This window comes from Xenopus laevis, chromosome 3S (assembly GCF_017654675.1).
Source record: "Xenopus laevis strain J_2021 chromosome 3S, Xenopus_laevis_v10.1, whole genome shotgun sequence".
NCBI lineage: Eukaryota > Metazoa > Chordata > Amphibia > Anura > Pipidae > Xenopus > Xenopus laevis.
Window position 1 is genome coordinate 59,389,922 of NC_054376.1, and position 16,652 is coordinate 59,406,573.

General features: G+C 38.1%; 1 protein-coding gene across 1 annotated transcript; it reads left to right on the forward strand.

Annotated features, from left to right (window-relative positions):
• The first annotated feature begins 791 nt into the window (after positions 1–791).
• lman1l.S (lectin, mannose-binding, 1 like S homeolog) lies at positions 792–16,396 on the forward strand. Its single transcript, XM_018254679.2, has 3 exons — positions 792–1,413; positions 6,067–6,154; positions 15,358–16,396. The coding sequence occupies exons 1-3, from the start codon at positions 1,250–1,252 to the stop codon at positions 15,580–15,582; spliced, it is 477 nt and encodes a 158-aa protein (XP_018110168.1). The 5' UTR covers positions 792–1,249; the 3' UTR covers positions 15,583–16,396.
• The last annotated feature ends 256 nt before the right edge of the window (positions 16,397–16,652 follow it).

A 16,652-nucleotide genomic window follows, 5' to 3' on the forward strand; every position in this document is an offset into this window, starting at 1 on the left:
ATTCGGTGCAGGATCCACTAACCTCATGATAATTTGACAGATTTGTCGGATTGCACTAAAATCGGTAATATAAGGAGAGAAAATAATTTTATCATTTAATCATTAATATTAGTGTACAGTGCTTAGAAAATTGGCTAGTCTCTTAGTTAATAGACTATTAAGCCACATGACAACTGTAATTAGATCATGAGCCATTAATAAGTCGCTGATGATTTATGATAATGATTGAAGCATTTTTTTTAACTTTACGTACTTGATGGGTGGGTTGGATATATCATTACTTAAAACAATATCGGTATTGTGTATAAAATTAAATTTTTATATATCTGGATAAAAAAATAAAAAAAGGGAAAAATGGTTACTTCCATCACCAGGTCAAGTAACATTATAAACATAACATTTGTGTTAGCCTCTAGAATGATCCTGATTAAATATGCCCATTTAAAGCCAAAAAGCTTTATAGATATATCTGTATAAGAGCACACAGCTCAGGGTGTTAATTGTATCGACTTCTAAAGGTTCTTGAAATGTTTCACACTTATAACCTAGCAGAGATTCAGTAGCACAGGTGCTAATGCAACGCCTTTAGGGCTTCTCAGTTAGCAATCCTAAATAAAGTGTCAGAGTTAACCCTTGTTGTAGCAAAGACACCACCAGGATCTCAGTATACATGTCACATACCAATGGGGATTTAAAAGATTTACGGCTAATCAGAATAGATGTGTGTCTGTTGTTTCCTAAATGTGGGCTGTAGCTGAGATACGTGAACAGATTGGAAAGCCTAAGTGACTTCATGACAGCCAATGGGTTTGATGCTGTAAGTCAGACTCGGCAGAAGGGACTGATTGTGCAGTGAGTTGCTTCGCTAGCTGTGACTACAGTGTATCCCTCCCTCCCAACAACCTCACACACCAGGAGAGAGAGCCTTATTGGGAGCTGTCCAGTCCTGTGGTACTGAACTCCATGAAAAACAAACTTACAAAGCGGTTAGTAGCTGGAGGCTGAAAGTTTGGGATACAACGACTTTTGGCATTAGCAGGTTGTTGCTGAGAGGGAATCCCTAGCACCTGTGCAGCCAAAAATCTCTGTTTGGCATAGCCTGCACTCCTGGTGTTGGGCAAAGACTGTCAATGAGTTTCTAAATAAAACGGTTCCGCTGAACCTCAACACTGTAACAGTCAAGCGATTGTCTGATTTCATTTAAAAGACATTTCAGAAGAAAAATCTTAAGAAGATACATTTCAGCAATATGGCATTTATGGTGAAGACAATGGTAGGTGGGCAACTGAAGAACCTTACTGGAGGTCTTGGAGGACGAGAGGAAAAAGGAGAAGGAGATAAATCAGCAGCAGAAGCCCAAGGGATGACAAGAGAGGAGTATGAAGAGTACCAAAAGCAGCTTCTTGAAGAAAAGTAAGTATTTCAAATGTCAAATGTTCACTCCATTTACACACAGGCTTAGTTGTTCATATGCAGACTGATGCTATTTTACAATCTGCCAAATAGAATTTAATTAAAAGTAGGGAGGGGTGTGTGTATGGATGCTGGGTTTTCATTTGGAGGGGTTGAACTTGATGGACTTTGTCTTTTTTCAACCCAATTTAACTATGTAACTATGTAACTATGTAACTTTGTAAGTAGCAAACTATAATATCCCTCTGGATGCCCCAAGACTAATAATGTAGAGACAATTAACAAAGCACTGATTTTAAAGTGAGCCAACAACTGGAAAAGCATTCCACTGCCTGTGAAAAATAACAGCAAACCTCTGGGTGTAAACTGAGCTATAGGAGGTATACAATACATACCTAGATCCACATGGCCATATAGCTTGTCAACAGAGTGTGCTACTGGGAGACTGAGCAGTAACAACAGCAAATATATATAATAACTTAATGCAGTAGTAACGCACAAGTGAAATGTAAACATTATACCAATTGACACAAAATTCTGAAAAGAAAGAATATCACACAAAGCAATGTAATTGTATTAGGCATCAACTACATGCATAAATAAGTAAGTATTGGAATGTGCATGTGACATAAAAAAACCCTTTAGTCTAGATACAACTCAAGAACATACACCCTAATTAATTCTAAAACATTTTTATATACTTACAGTTATGACATTCTCAAAGGTGTAAAACCTACACAACCCTGACATATACCACCCATACCACGCTTAAATGTGAGGCCCTGCTGAACATTACAACGTACAGGGTTCAGATATTTTTAAATAGGTAATACTTTATTTGTTTTCAAGAACATTAAACATTCACAAACAATAAACAATTCTTTTACAATCACGTGTCTTTGTATTTGCTTTGCATTCTGTCTCATCTTTGCTCCCTCACTACAGGTTAATTTTATTTAAAAAACTATTATCTCATGACTGGATTACTTAAACATTTGCTATGTCGTTCATAGTTTGAATGCCAGGGCCCGACTCCCACCAAGGACTCCATATCTTATCAAATTTGCGGTCCGTACCTCTGGCTTCATGTGTGAGTTAAGTCATCGTTATAGCCTTGTTAACTAGTTTAATCCAGGGATGGGTCCCATCCAATGCATAATAATACATTTCTTAGCATAATATAATTGTGGAAGATTGGCATTGCCCCACAGTGGCAGTGAAGGAGTTAGGAGTATGGGGTCTTTTTTAAGCTGTTTCAGGTCTTTACACCAGGCTCTGTGGGGTGTAGAGATGGAGGATGATAATTTGCCCATATCTGAGAGTTTGCGGTAGGGTAGGTTAGGCTTTCTAAGGATCCTGCTATATTGGCTTGCAATGCCATGTTGGGATTGTATGGATCAGGGTGGAACCACCAATGTATGTAATACATTTGTATATAAATAAGTAAGTAAATAAGTAATATAATTGGAGGTTGGGTAGGGCTAGGCCTCCATCTTCTTTATCAGCCATGAGTTTCTCCCAGGCAATTCTCTGCACTTTTTGCTGCCATGTAAAGGGGAGAATCAAACGATTGATTTTTTTAAATACAGATTTGAGGATTTGAATTGGGGCATTGAGGAGGTGGTATAAGAGTTTAGGAAGGTATATCATCTTAATAAGATTTATTATCCCCCATAACATGAGGGGAAGTTTTGGAGGTCAGCCTCAAGATTTGAAATTATCGGGTTAAGGTTGGTCTGTAAAAATCTGGTGAGGTCCACTTGTACATTGAGTCCAAGGTACTTAAACTCCTGTACCCACATTAGCGGAGCATTGGGGGGGGGAGGATAGGGGTGGTCTGGTTATCAACAGGGAATAGCAGGTATTTGTAGGGTTCAGATATTTACTGGGCCATTCAAAAGACTCAGATAACCAATGCTTCCAAACCAAAAGGTTGCTGGCAGCAAATGGGTTAATCTCCTTAATTCCCATTTATGTGGATGCCTGTTAGCTTAATCCAGAGTTCCGTACATTTCTATTTTATTGTCTCCAGTCGTAAACATTCCTAAACATAATCCTCCCATCTGCCAGACACTATCCCCCTCCCCATGGTGTGTTCTCAACTAACTGCTGGATTATTTGAAGAGGACAGACATGGGGATGAGATGTGTTATTTTACACACTGGGGTGAACAGGGAATAGCAGGCCTGTTATCATAAGGATGTAACAAAAGATAAGAAAACAAACATAGAGAATGAAAATAGTAATATACATAGAACAAATGTCACTTACCAGAGTAAAGAATTAATAAACCGAAGACAGGGGGAGTAAAAGCCTTTAATAATACAAAATGGTATACAGTATAATCCCATACAGAGATATAATCAGTTACCACAACATAACACAGCAAACCAAAAAAATCCTAATGTGTAATAACAATATCTAGCTCACTTCTGTGCATTTGTGCATTTTGTGCATTTGTGCATTTGTGAACGGTGTAATTATGAAAGCTCGAACTGAAAGATTAGAACTAAATCAATTACAAAGGTCCAATAATGAGCAGAAGGATAGAATGACATAAAAGCCTAGGTAGCAACCTGCAGAGAGGGCACAGCCAATATTTCAGCTTTAAGGCGATGTATTATAATTTACAGAAGCCTTAGCTAGAGACTAGCTAGGACAGTAATGTAAACACAATTGAGGTGATCACTGTTCTGAAATTCCATAATTAAAAGAGTAAAAACAAACCCCAATAGAGAACGCTGAAATGCATTTACTGACATCTTGGGAAATAATAACATTTGGTGGCAAATCCTAACTTGAAGTACTCCCTAGCAATACCCCTTAGCTACCATTCAGAGTTATGCTTTGTCATCCTAAAATACCAATAATATCATAATTGTGAAACATATATCATGTATAGCCTGTGCCACCTGCACCACCACTCACTGGTTGATCTATAGCCCCAGACTTATATCTCAAGGGAGGCAATTGTTGCTGCATCAAGAAAGCACCAGCATACCAGGCAGTTAACATTGTGTAAGGAACCATTATGAGCAAATAAACAACCACTAACACACATTCTTCGTATGCTTCTACAAACTTAATCAGGGGTAACCTATGATTTAGTAAACCTTAGAGCTATAAACACAACATGCGTTATGCTTGACAAGGAGAGCCATCTTAATAATATTGGAGCCTCAAAAAAAGGCTATTAAGCATTGGAATAATTCTCTGTTATTTGAAGTTGAAAACAGAGGTGGAGTAAACTATAGTCAGATGGAAGATGATTTTACAAGGTGAATATAAATATAAGTAATGGAGAATAGCAAAAGGCTGTGATTGAAAAGTCAAAGTGAATGAGAAATAGGATCAAAATGAAAAAAGTGTGTAAAAAAAATATGTGAGAAGGGGGATGAAGCTCAGACACCTCTTAATTAACAAGCAAAGTGACATTTTTATTGTAAAAATATGAATTAATGAACAGCAGCACTTTCCCGTTAACATGTCATCTTAGGAGGAAGTCTCTTATCTGTGAGCTCCTGCAAAGCACAATTAATAAATTAAATATAATAGGAAGGACCGATTAACTCCCCTTTACACAGTCTATAATCTTCCTCTTAGCATTATTGCTGTTTGCTGTAAAGACCCCTAAGGAGCTTTTCCAGGCATACCTCCGCAGACTCAGTATATTAAATTTAGGGGTAGTCCAAGATTAAAGAATATATTGCATCAGGCCCAATGAATGGTATTTCTGAGATTTATTTCTGGTGAATCACCCTTGCTTGTCCAGGAAAGACTGGAACCACACGTCATCTGAGAAACTATTAGTAGTATCAGGTCAAAGTGTTCTGAGGTTAGACAGCTCAACTAAGCCTTTAAGAATGTTTCTACTACTAAACTGTTGTCTCTTTGGGACAGACACTCTAACCTACTGAACTTCACTATCCATAGGCCGATTCTCTGTGTCTGTTTGCAGGTCTCTTAAGAAATATGATTGAACTGGAGAAATTGGTGTAAAATGTTAAATGGACTCAGATTTTTATTCCCAAACGATCCTCCAAATGATTTGATAGTCAGACTCTTCAACAGGTTGGTGGAGTAGCCATCTCCACAGCAGTAACACTATCTGACTATCAAGTCATTTAGAGGATCGTTTTGGACCCCTAAGGTCTTTCCTCTGGTGCAAGGAAGGACTTGCACCAGAGGAAGGACCTTAGGGCTCCGAAACATGTAGTGCATCAATACAAACTACATTATTTATATCTTGAAAACTCTCCAGTTTCCTTCATGCTTTGTGTAAAATGTTAAACCCTTCAAGAGCTACATAACATACTACTATTTCACACAAACATGTGATCCTTATGTTTATATATAATAATGCTTTATATGATCAAGATACTGTGAAAGTCACTTATTACCTACTAGTCAATTTCATAACTTTCAACGCAGAGATGAAAGCCCCAGAATGAATTTAAAAAACACACACACAAGGGAAGGCATATTGAAACACCCATGTGTAAGAGACCATACATATTTGGACACCTGTTAAAATTTAAAAAAAAATCACTATAGGTTTGGTTAGATATTTATTGATCAATATTTTTAGGCAAGGGATTTAGGACTGGAAACTATTTTAAAATTGACAATTTTGAACTTATTCGCCCCATCCAGGATGGAGAGGGATGCTTTGTACACACAGCGCAAGGCTGAGAGAGCGACACTTCGAAGCCACTTCAGAGAAAAGTACCGCCTCCCCAAGGTAAAGAACTGTCTACTAAGCAAATAGCCTTCAGATAGGTACAGAGAAAGCACATTTGATTATGTTTAAATTGCTGAATTTAAAATGAATAGTATTAGGTTTCATTCTCCCTTAAGGGCCTTTTCTCCTTAGTAAATGCAGAGATTACTATTTTTATGGTTTCTTGCTACCACTACCAGTCGTGCCCATAGTAAAAATCATATGCACAGGTGTATATGTATTTTTCAATATTTAAATGGAGGTGTGTTCAGAATAATAGCAGTGTGTTTTAAAAAAGTGAATAAAGCTCAAAATCCTTATAATAGCTTTTATTTTCATACACGTAAATGCATCGGGAACTCTGCACATTCTATTCCAAATCAAAACATGAAGAAACATGTATCAAATTTGTGTTACCCCTTTACAGAAAGTGAAGGGGAATATTAGGATGTTCCAAAAAATAGCAGTAACTGCATTCTTCGTTACAAACTCATTCACTGTATAAACTGAAAAATGTTTCAAGATTTTGCTTTCCTTTGAATCATTGAACTAATATTTAGTTGTATAACCAGTGTTTCTGAGAACTGCTGCACATCTGTGTTACATGGAGTCCACTAACCTCTGGCACCTGTTACATTCCACAATTCTTCTGCATTTCTTGGTTTTGCCTCAGCATTTTTATGTCACCCCACAAGTTTTCTATTGGATTAACCCTTTAAATGCCACAGATCGTAGAATCTACGTTCTGTGGCAAAGGTACTTGAAATGCCACAGAACGTAGATTCTACGTTCTGCAGCACTTCCGGGTTCAGAAGCGGAGGAGCGGCTGTTAGAGCCGCTCGCTCCGTTCCTGCTCGATCCCCTGCCCCTAGGCAACGAGCAGAGCAGGGGATCGAGTGGCCCCTGGGGCGCGATCGCCCAGGGGCCCAAAAACAGCAGCAGGCACGTGTTACTTACGTGTCCTGCTGCTGCAGCCTGCACCGGATCGACGATCTCCGCCCCCACAGCACACAGACAGGAACCACGAGGCAGATGTCTTCCAGGGAGTCTTCCTGATCGCCTGCAACAGTCTCCAGCGATTTTTTCAGGTTAGTGCAACAATTACACACACACAAACACACCAACACACACTTATTACAGTAATACACACTTAGATTCACACTTACACACACTTACACATACATTTTTGGGGATTGGGGGGGTCACTTACACTCACTGCACTTACACACATGTGCACACGCACACACGCGCACATAACATGTAATTTACCATTTGTACACACGCACACGCACATACATGGCATTGTGGCTTTTTTTTTTTTTTTCTTATCGCATCGTCTCTTTTTTTGGCTGAAAAAAATGTTTTATTGCCATTACGAATAGCGTATTCGCTAACCGTACTGTGCAATATCTTTTTTATGTTATTTCGGTGATTATATTGCAATTTTGGGTATTTTGGTGCATTTTTAGCCATTTTATTGAATTTTTAGCCATTTTATTGCATTTTCAGCTCTGCGTATGTTGTGTTCACTTGTTTCTAGCCGTATAACCTGTTTGGCCCAGCTAAAATATTCAAACTGTGATTCTGACGGCCGATAACACTAGTCTGGAAAAAAAACATTGATTTTTGTGGTTTTATTGGATTTTTTTGCATTTCACTCTTTACTGCCTTATTTTGTTTTGCCTTGTAAATTTTATCTACTTTATATCCATTTGGGGGTCTCTGTGCGCCACATAGTTTGGTATATCTATGCATATTGGGCATCAAAGTGTTCAGTAGACCCCTGGCGTTCATATTTAGGATGTTTTATGCTGATACGTTACGAAATGTGGGGCATATAATGGGGTAAAATTCAAGCTTTGTGACGATTTTCAGAAATTTGATAAAAACCGTTATGTTCAGCATTGCTTTGCAGTTTGGCAGTTTGCAGTAGAAACACTTATTTACCCATATTGGATTCGTCAGAATGTGTACTTTCTGAAAATATATGGTTTTCTGGGGTCTCTGTACTGTTAGGGGGGTCTAATGTCACATAATACACACACCAGGTGCTCATATTGCAGCAGCCAGCGCGTCAGCCGTGAAAATGTATATACACTATTGTCATTTGGGGGTCTCTGTGCGCCACATAGTTTGGTATATCTATGCATATTGGGCATCAAAGTGTTCAGTAGACCCCTGGCGTTCATATTTAGGATGTTTTATGCTGATACGTTACGAAATGTGGGGCATATAATGGGGTAAAATTCAAGCTTTGTGACGATTTTCAGAAATTTGATAAAAACCGTTATGTTCAGCATTGCTTTGCAGTTTGGCAGTTTGCAGTAGAAACACTTATTTACCCATATTGGATTCGTCAGAATGTGTACTTTCTGAAAATATATGGTTTTCTGGGGTCTCTGTAGTGTTAGGGGGTCTAATGTCGCATAATACACACACCAGGTGCTCATATTGCAGCAGCCAGCGCGTCAGCCATGAAAATGTATATACACTATTGTCATTTGGGGGTCTCTGTGCGCCACATAGTTTGGTATATCTATGCATATTGGGCATCAAAGTGTTCAGTAGACCCCTGGCGTTCATATTTAGGATGTTTTATGCTGATACGTTACGAAATGTGGGGCATATAATGGGATAAAATTCAAGCTTTGTGACGATTTTCAGAAATTTGATAAAAACCGTTATGTTCAGCATTGCTTTGCAGTTTGGCAGTTTGCAGTAGAAACACTTATTTACCCATATTGGATTCGTCAGAATGTGTACTTTCTGAAAATATATGGTTTTCTGGGGTCTCTGTACTGTTAGGGGGGTCTAATGTCGCATAATACACACACCAGGTGCTCATATTGCAGCAGCCAGCGCGTCAGCCGTGAAAATGTATATACACTATTGTCATTTGGGGGTCTCTGTACACCACATAGTTTGGTATATCTATGCATACTGGGCATCAAAGTGTTCAGTAGACCCCTGGCGTTCATATTTAGGATGTTTTATGCTGATACGTTACGAAATGTGGGGCATATAATGGGGTAAAATTCAAGCTTTGTGACGATTTTCAGAAATTTGATAAAAACCGTTATGTTCAGCATTGCTTTGCAGTTTGGCAGTTTGCAGTAGAAACACTTATTTACCCATATTGGATTCTTCAGAATGTGTACTTTCTGAAAATATATGGTTTTCTGGGGTCTCTGTACTGTTAGGGGGGTCTAATGTCGCATAATACACACACCAGGTGCTCATATTGCAGCAGCCAGCGCGTCAGCTGTGAAAATGTATATACACTATTGTCATTTGGGGGTCTCTGTGCGCCACATAGTTTGGTATATCTATGCATATTGGGCATCAAAGTGTTCAGTAGACCCCTGGCGTTCATATTTAGGATGTTTTATGCTGATACGTTACGAAATGTGGGGCATATAATGGGGTAAAATTCAAGCTTTGTGACGATTTTCAGAAATTTGATAAAAACCGTTATTTTCAGCATTGCTTTGCAGTTTGGCAGTTTGCAGTAGAAACACTTATTTACCCATATTGGATTCGTCAGAATGTGTACTTTCTGAAAATATATGGTTTTCTGGGGTCTCTGTACTGTTAGGGGGGTCTAATGTCGCATAATACACACACCAGGTGCTCATATTGCAGCAGCCAGCGTCAGCCGTGAAAATGTATATACACTATTGTCATTTGGGGGTCTCTGTACACCACATAGTTTGGTATATCTATGCATACTGGGCATCAAAGTGTTCAGTAGACCCCTGGCGTTCATATTTAGGATGTTTTATGCTGATACGTTACGAAATGTGTGGCATATAATGGGGTAGAATTCAAGCTTTGTGACGATTTTCAGAAATTTGATAAAAACCGTTATGTTCAGCATTGCTTTGCAGTTTGGCAGTTTGCAGTAGAAACACTTATTTACCCATATTGGATTCGTCAGAATGTGTACTTTCTGAAAATATATGGTTTTCTGGGGTCTCTGTACTGTTAGGGGGGTCTAATGTCGCATAATACACACTCCAGGTGCTCATATTGCAGCAGCCAGAGCGTCAGCCGTGAAAATGTCTATACATATTGTCATTTGGGGGTCTCTGTGCGCCACATAGTTTGGTATATCTATGCACATTGGGCATCAAACTGTTTAGTAGACCCATATGTTTATATTTAGGATGCTTTATGCTGGTAATGATACATGGACAATACGATGCTGGAAAGTTGAAGCTTTGAGGCAATTTCCAGATATTTCACCAAAACCGCCAAATTTGGCAAAGCCTTGCGACTCAGTAGTTTGGAGCAGAAAGGCATGGGTACCCATTTTAGATTCTGTAGAATGTGTACTTTCCAAAAATATATGGGGTTGGGGGGTAAACATCTATTTCTGTGTTTTTACCCCACAAAAATGCAGTGAATGTGTTAATTTTTCATTAGCTGAAGTTACCCACCGGACAATTTGTATGTGCTAACTTCATTTTGGGGCCTCTAAATGCCATATACTTTGGTAAACTTATGAACGATGGCCACCAAAATGTTCAGAGGAACCCTGGCAATCATATTTAGGGTGCTTTTTCTTAGTACGTAATGACACATGGGTGATATGGTGCTGGGAAGTTGAAGCTTTGAGGCAATTTTCAGATATTTCACCAAAACCGACAACTTTGGGAAAGCCTTGCGACTCAGTAGTTTGGAGCAATAAGGCATGGGTACCCATTTTAGATTCGGTAGAATGTGTACTTTCCAAAAATGTATGGGTTTGGGGGGTAAACATATATTTCTGTGTTTTTACCCCACAAAAATGCAGTCAATGTGTTGATTTTTCATTAGCTGAAGTTACCCACGGGACTGTTTGTATGCGCTAACTTCATTTTGGGGCCTCTAAATGCCAGATACTTTGGTAAACCTATGAACAATGGCCACCAAACTGTTCGGAGTAACCCTGGCAATCATATTTAGGGTGCTTTTTCTTAGTACGTAATGACACATGGGTGATATGGTGCTGGGAAGTTGAAGCTTTGAGGCAATTTTCAGATATTTCACCAAAACCGACAACTTTGGGAAAGCCTTGCGACTCAGTAGTTTGGAGCAATAAGGCATGGGTACCCATTTTAGATTCGGTAGAATGTGTACTTTCCAAAAATGTATGGGTTTGGGGGGTAAACATATATTTCTGTGTTTTTACCCCACAAAAATGCAGTCAATGTGTTGATTTTTCATTAGCTGAAGTTACCCACGGGACTGTTTGTATGCGCTAACTTCATTTTGGGGGCCTCTAAATGCCAGATACTTTGGTAAACCTATGAACAATGGCCACCAAACTGTTCGGAGGAACCCTGGCAATCATATTTAGGGTGCTTTTTCTTAGTACGTAATGACACATGGGTGATATGGTGCTGGGAAGTTGAAGCTTTGAGGCAATTTTCAGATATTTCACCAAAACCGACAACTTTGGGAAAGCCTTGTGACTCAGTAGTTTGGAGCAGAAAGGCATGGGTACCCATTTTAGATTCAGTAGAATGTGTACTTTCCAAAAATATATGGGTTTGGGGGGTAAACATATATTTCTGTGTTTTTACCCCACAAAAATGCAGTCAATGTGTTGATTTTTCATTAGCTGAAGTTACCCACGGGACTGTTTGTATGCGCTAACTTCATTTTGGGGCCTCTAAATGCCAGATACTTTGGTAAACCTATGAACAATGGCCACCAAACTGTTCGGAGTAACCCTGGCAATCATATTTAGGGTGCTTTTTCTTAGTACGTAATGACACATGGGTGATTTGGTGCTGGGAAGTTGAAGCTTTGAGGCAATTTTCAGATATTTCACCAAAACCGACAACTTTGGGAAAGCCTTGCGACTCAGTAGTTTGGAGCAATAAGGCATGGGTACCCATTTTAGATTCAGTAGAATGTGTACTTTCCAAAAATGTATGGGTTTGGGGGGTAAACATATATTTCTGTGTTTTTACCCCACAAAAATGCAGTCAATGTGTTGATTTTTCATTAGCTGAAGTTACCCACGGGACTGTTTGTATGCGCTAACTTCATTTTGGGGACTCTAAATGCCAGATACTTTGGTAAACTTATGAACAATGGCCACCAAACTGTTTGGAGGAACCCTGGCAATCATATTTAGGGTGCTTTTTCTTGGTGCGTAACGATACATGGGTGATATGGTGCTGGGAAGTTGAAGCTTTGAGGCAATTTTCAGATATTTCACCAAAACCGACAATTGTGGGAAAGCCTTACGACTCAGTAGTTTGGAGCAGAAAGGCATGGGTACCCATTTTAGATTCGGTAGAATGTGTACTTTCCAAAAATATATGGGTTTTGGGGGTAAACATATATTTCTGTGTTTTTACCCCACAAAAATGCAGTCAATGTGTTGATCTTTCATTAGCTGAAGTTACCCACGGGACTGTTTGTATGCGCTAACTTCATTTTGGGGCCTCTAAATGCCAGATACTTTGGTAAACTTATGAACAATGACCACCAAAATGTTCAGAGGAACCCTGGCAATCATATTTAGGGTGCTTTTTCTTAGTACGTAATGATACATGGGTGATATGGTGCTGGGAAGTTGAAGGTTTGAGGAAATTTTCAGATATTTCACCAAAACCGACAATTTTGGGAAAGCCTTGCGACTCAGTAGTTTGGAGCAGAAAGGCATGGGTACCCATTTTAGATTCAGTAGAATGTGTACTTTCCAAAAATATATGGGTTTGGGGGGTAAACATATAATTCTGTGTTTTTACCCCACAAAAAATGCAGTCAATGTGTTGATTTCTCAGTAGCTGAAGTAAAGTCCTGAACAATTTGGATGTGCTAACTACATATTGGTGTCTCTAAATGCCAGATACTTTGGTAAACCTATGCATAATGGGTATCAAATTGTTCAGTGGACCCCTGGCAATCATATTTCAGGTGCTTTTTCTTGGTACCTAATATAGTTTGGGATATGCGGAGCAGCAAAATAAAACCTTTGAAATGATTTTTCAGAATTTTGAATTTTTTTTTGAAGAACCGCTATGTTCAGACAAGCTTTTATGTTTGGTAGTTGGGAGTAGAGAGACATAGTTACCCATTTTGTAATCGGCAGAATGTGTACTTTTCAAAAATGTATGGTTTTCTGGGGTAAACCTACGGTTTCAGGAGTTTTTGCCTTGGAATCTAAAGCATGCCGTTTTCTGCCTTAGTGCTTTCAAAATTCGGCAATATACTGCCGGGAGTTTTTGAGGTACAGAAGTCCTAAATCTCCCTAAAACTATACATATCTGGTATTGGCACGTTCGAGAGACATAAGGCTTTCCAAATCAGTTGGATTTTCATCCGTAAAATGAAATATTTTTCTGGTATAAATTGATATACGAAGAAAAATGGTAATTTTTCTTTTTTTTTTGGTATTTAGCACTATAAATTTTTTTGCACAGGTGTAAATACATGAAAACTCAGGCAGATTTAGAAAGCTCAGTTTCTACCGAAAAAAACAATGTATAGTTTTCCTAGGTAAACTATAGGTTTCCCCTCAGAAAATGCCCCTAAAGTGAGAGAGCACAAAATGTTTCAAAAACGGCTGGCATTTCGCGTAACCAAAATGTGAAATTCTGCTGGCACTTAAAAGGTTAAGGTCCAGGGATTGGGCTGGCCACTCCATAACGTCAATCTTGGAACCAAGATGTTGCTCATTTACTGGTGTGTTTGGGGTCGTTGTCTTGTTGAAACTGCCATTTCAAGGGCATTTCCTCCTCGGCATAAGCAACATGACCTCTTCAAGTATTTTAAAGTATTAAAACTGATCCATGATCCCTGGTATGTGATAAATAGGCCCAACCCAATAGTATGAGAAACATCCCCATATCATGATGCTTGTGCCACCATGTTTCCCTGTCTTCACACTGTACTGTGGCTTCAATTCAGTGTTTAGGAGTCGCCTGACAAACTGTCTACAGCCCATAGACACAAAAAGAACAATTTTGCTTTCATCAGGCCACAAATTTTTTTTCAACAATGGGACTTTGCAGGGTCTTCTTGCCAATAGCTTGGCTTCACATAGCCATCTTCTAATTGTAATCAATACGAATGGTAGCTTTCTGTTTTCTTCCATGTCTTTCAGGTTTTGCTTGCCATTTTAAAGCATTTCAGATCGTTTAAGTTGAGCAGGCAATCATTTTCTGCACTTCTCTGTGGGGGTTGTTTATTAAAGTCAGAATTTTTCCGCTCAAACTTCTAAAGGGGAAAAATCCAAAAAAGTTGGAGTTATTGGGCGTGAAACCTGAAAAAGTTTTCGGCGACAAATCTGAACAATTTGTACGATTCAGATTGTTTCACGATTTTCACCTGTTTTTCTCACAGAATGAATCTCACTAACTGAACTGAATTTGGAACAAATCAATTATTCAATTACACAGAATCCGCAGCATGCATGTAAGACACCTACTAAATAATTTGCCATGTAGAGATATCAGGGTTTTTTTTTACCAGAAACAGTGATTGATCAGGTTAGTGATGTTGGACTGCTATTATTCTGAACCAAACTGTATATTTTACCTAAATTATTCCTTAGAACACTGGCTCCCAAACTATGGGCATGGTCACGCTGATGGAACCCAGAGTTGTGGAAGGGGTGGACAGTCTTAAAGAAAATTAGGGATATATTTTAAGATTTATTTGATGTTTTCTATTCACAGAATTACAACGGTGTGCATTTTATGCAGCTGTAACCATAGTATGACCTAAGTTGAAGACCAAGAGCAGGTTTTCAAAATGAGGAATTTGTGTTTAAAACTTTTCCAAAACCTTATACTGCCTTAACTCATATAACTTATTGTGTAATTATTTTGGATTTAACAGTTTTGCATATTCGTCCTGCATGTTTTTTTATGGAAAATTCAATAAAAAAAAGATCTGAAAACACAAAATGAGGAATTGAAGTATATTTAAGAACCTCTCCCTTAGAGATAGTATAAATGAAATCATGACTGCATGGATGGCCAATTTCCCATACCGAATAAAAAGAAAATAGAATCCACTCTTGGCACTTTTTAACTTAAGAGCCAGAGCTGTTGATTCTATGATCTGTAGCAGGCAAAGTGGAGCTGGAAGAAGACAAGAAGAAACATAACAGTTTATTAATCTTGTTGTAATAAGAAGCAAGCCTTAATAGTTCTGCATTCTATGGTAAGAAATAATTGTATATTATCTTGTTTAATATCTGAGTTTCCCTCTGTTCTTAGAATGACTTTGATGATGCACAGATCCAGCTGGCTGGAGGAGATGTTGATCTACCCAAAGAACTGGCCAAAATGATTGAAGAGGAACATGAGGAAGAGGAAGGAAAGTTATCTGTCATAGGACAGCTAACCAGCATCCAAAATCTTGACTTAGAATCAATCAAAGGAAAAGCACAGTCCACTCTGGATGACCTGAAGGAGTCAGCAGAGAAGTGTATAGTAATGTGAGCTCTTGACCTGTAGTACTTGATTTAAACAAGCTAACAGACAGTCAGGACATTTAATATCACTGTCACAGCCCGAGTACTGATGATAAAATTCAGGCCAGCTAAAGAAACACAATCAATGCCCAAATTCCAGCAAAAGTGTTAGTTACCTATCAATAAGAGACTAACCCTACAAGTTTTATTCTTATTTGGAATTGAAAAATACCCTTCCAAAGCTACAGAGAACAACAATTACCTGTTTAAAATATATGTATTCCTTTCCACAAATTTTGTGTTAAGAGGAATAATGCTGGTTGTTTGAGTTTTGCTCACAAAATAGATGATACATATAGATCATTTCTGAAGAACACAACCAGGATATACAAATGGAAAAGGGGCCAGTTCCAAGTCATACAGGGAAAAAACTGGAAAGCACAAAATAAGTTAAAAGATCAGGCAAATTGTCTTACAGTGTGTGTGTGTGTTTTATTATACACTCCATGAAATATCAAATCCTATTTTGTACGATTAAAAATGACATTTTAGTGAAAGATCAGAACTTGTACAATGTAGAGAATTTCAATTGTTATGTTGTAAAATATTCAGGCATCTTATTATATAGTACAGAGGTTCATCAAGGTTGGAATTCTAATTTTTCAGCACAAAAACTCTCAAATTCAAATTATATTTTCAAAAACTCAAATGTCTAGTATTTATTAAACAAAAAAAAACTCATGTAAAAAATGTAGGCATTTAAAAGCTGGTAAGGTCATTTAGAAGTCAATGCAGGTTGTCCTAGGCAAAATTCCAGTCATTTTTAATTTTTTTTAATTCAAGAGTTTGTAAACTCACAAATTTGAGTTTTTTAAACCTATAAACTTGAAAAATGTGAAGTATTCAAGTTTTTTTCATGATTGTGTTCAATTGAATTTTTAACATTCAGATTTTTTCATAAATAAGCAAACATTCGGGTTTTTTTAAATTGTGAGTTTATTCAACGTAGAAAAAACCTCACAAATTAAATTTTTGATAAATAAGCCCATACGTGTGTATATGTGTGTAAGCTATAGATTATATAGCTAATTAAGACAA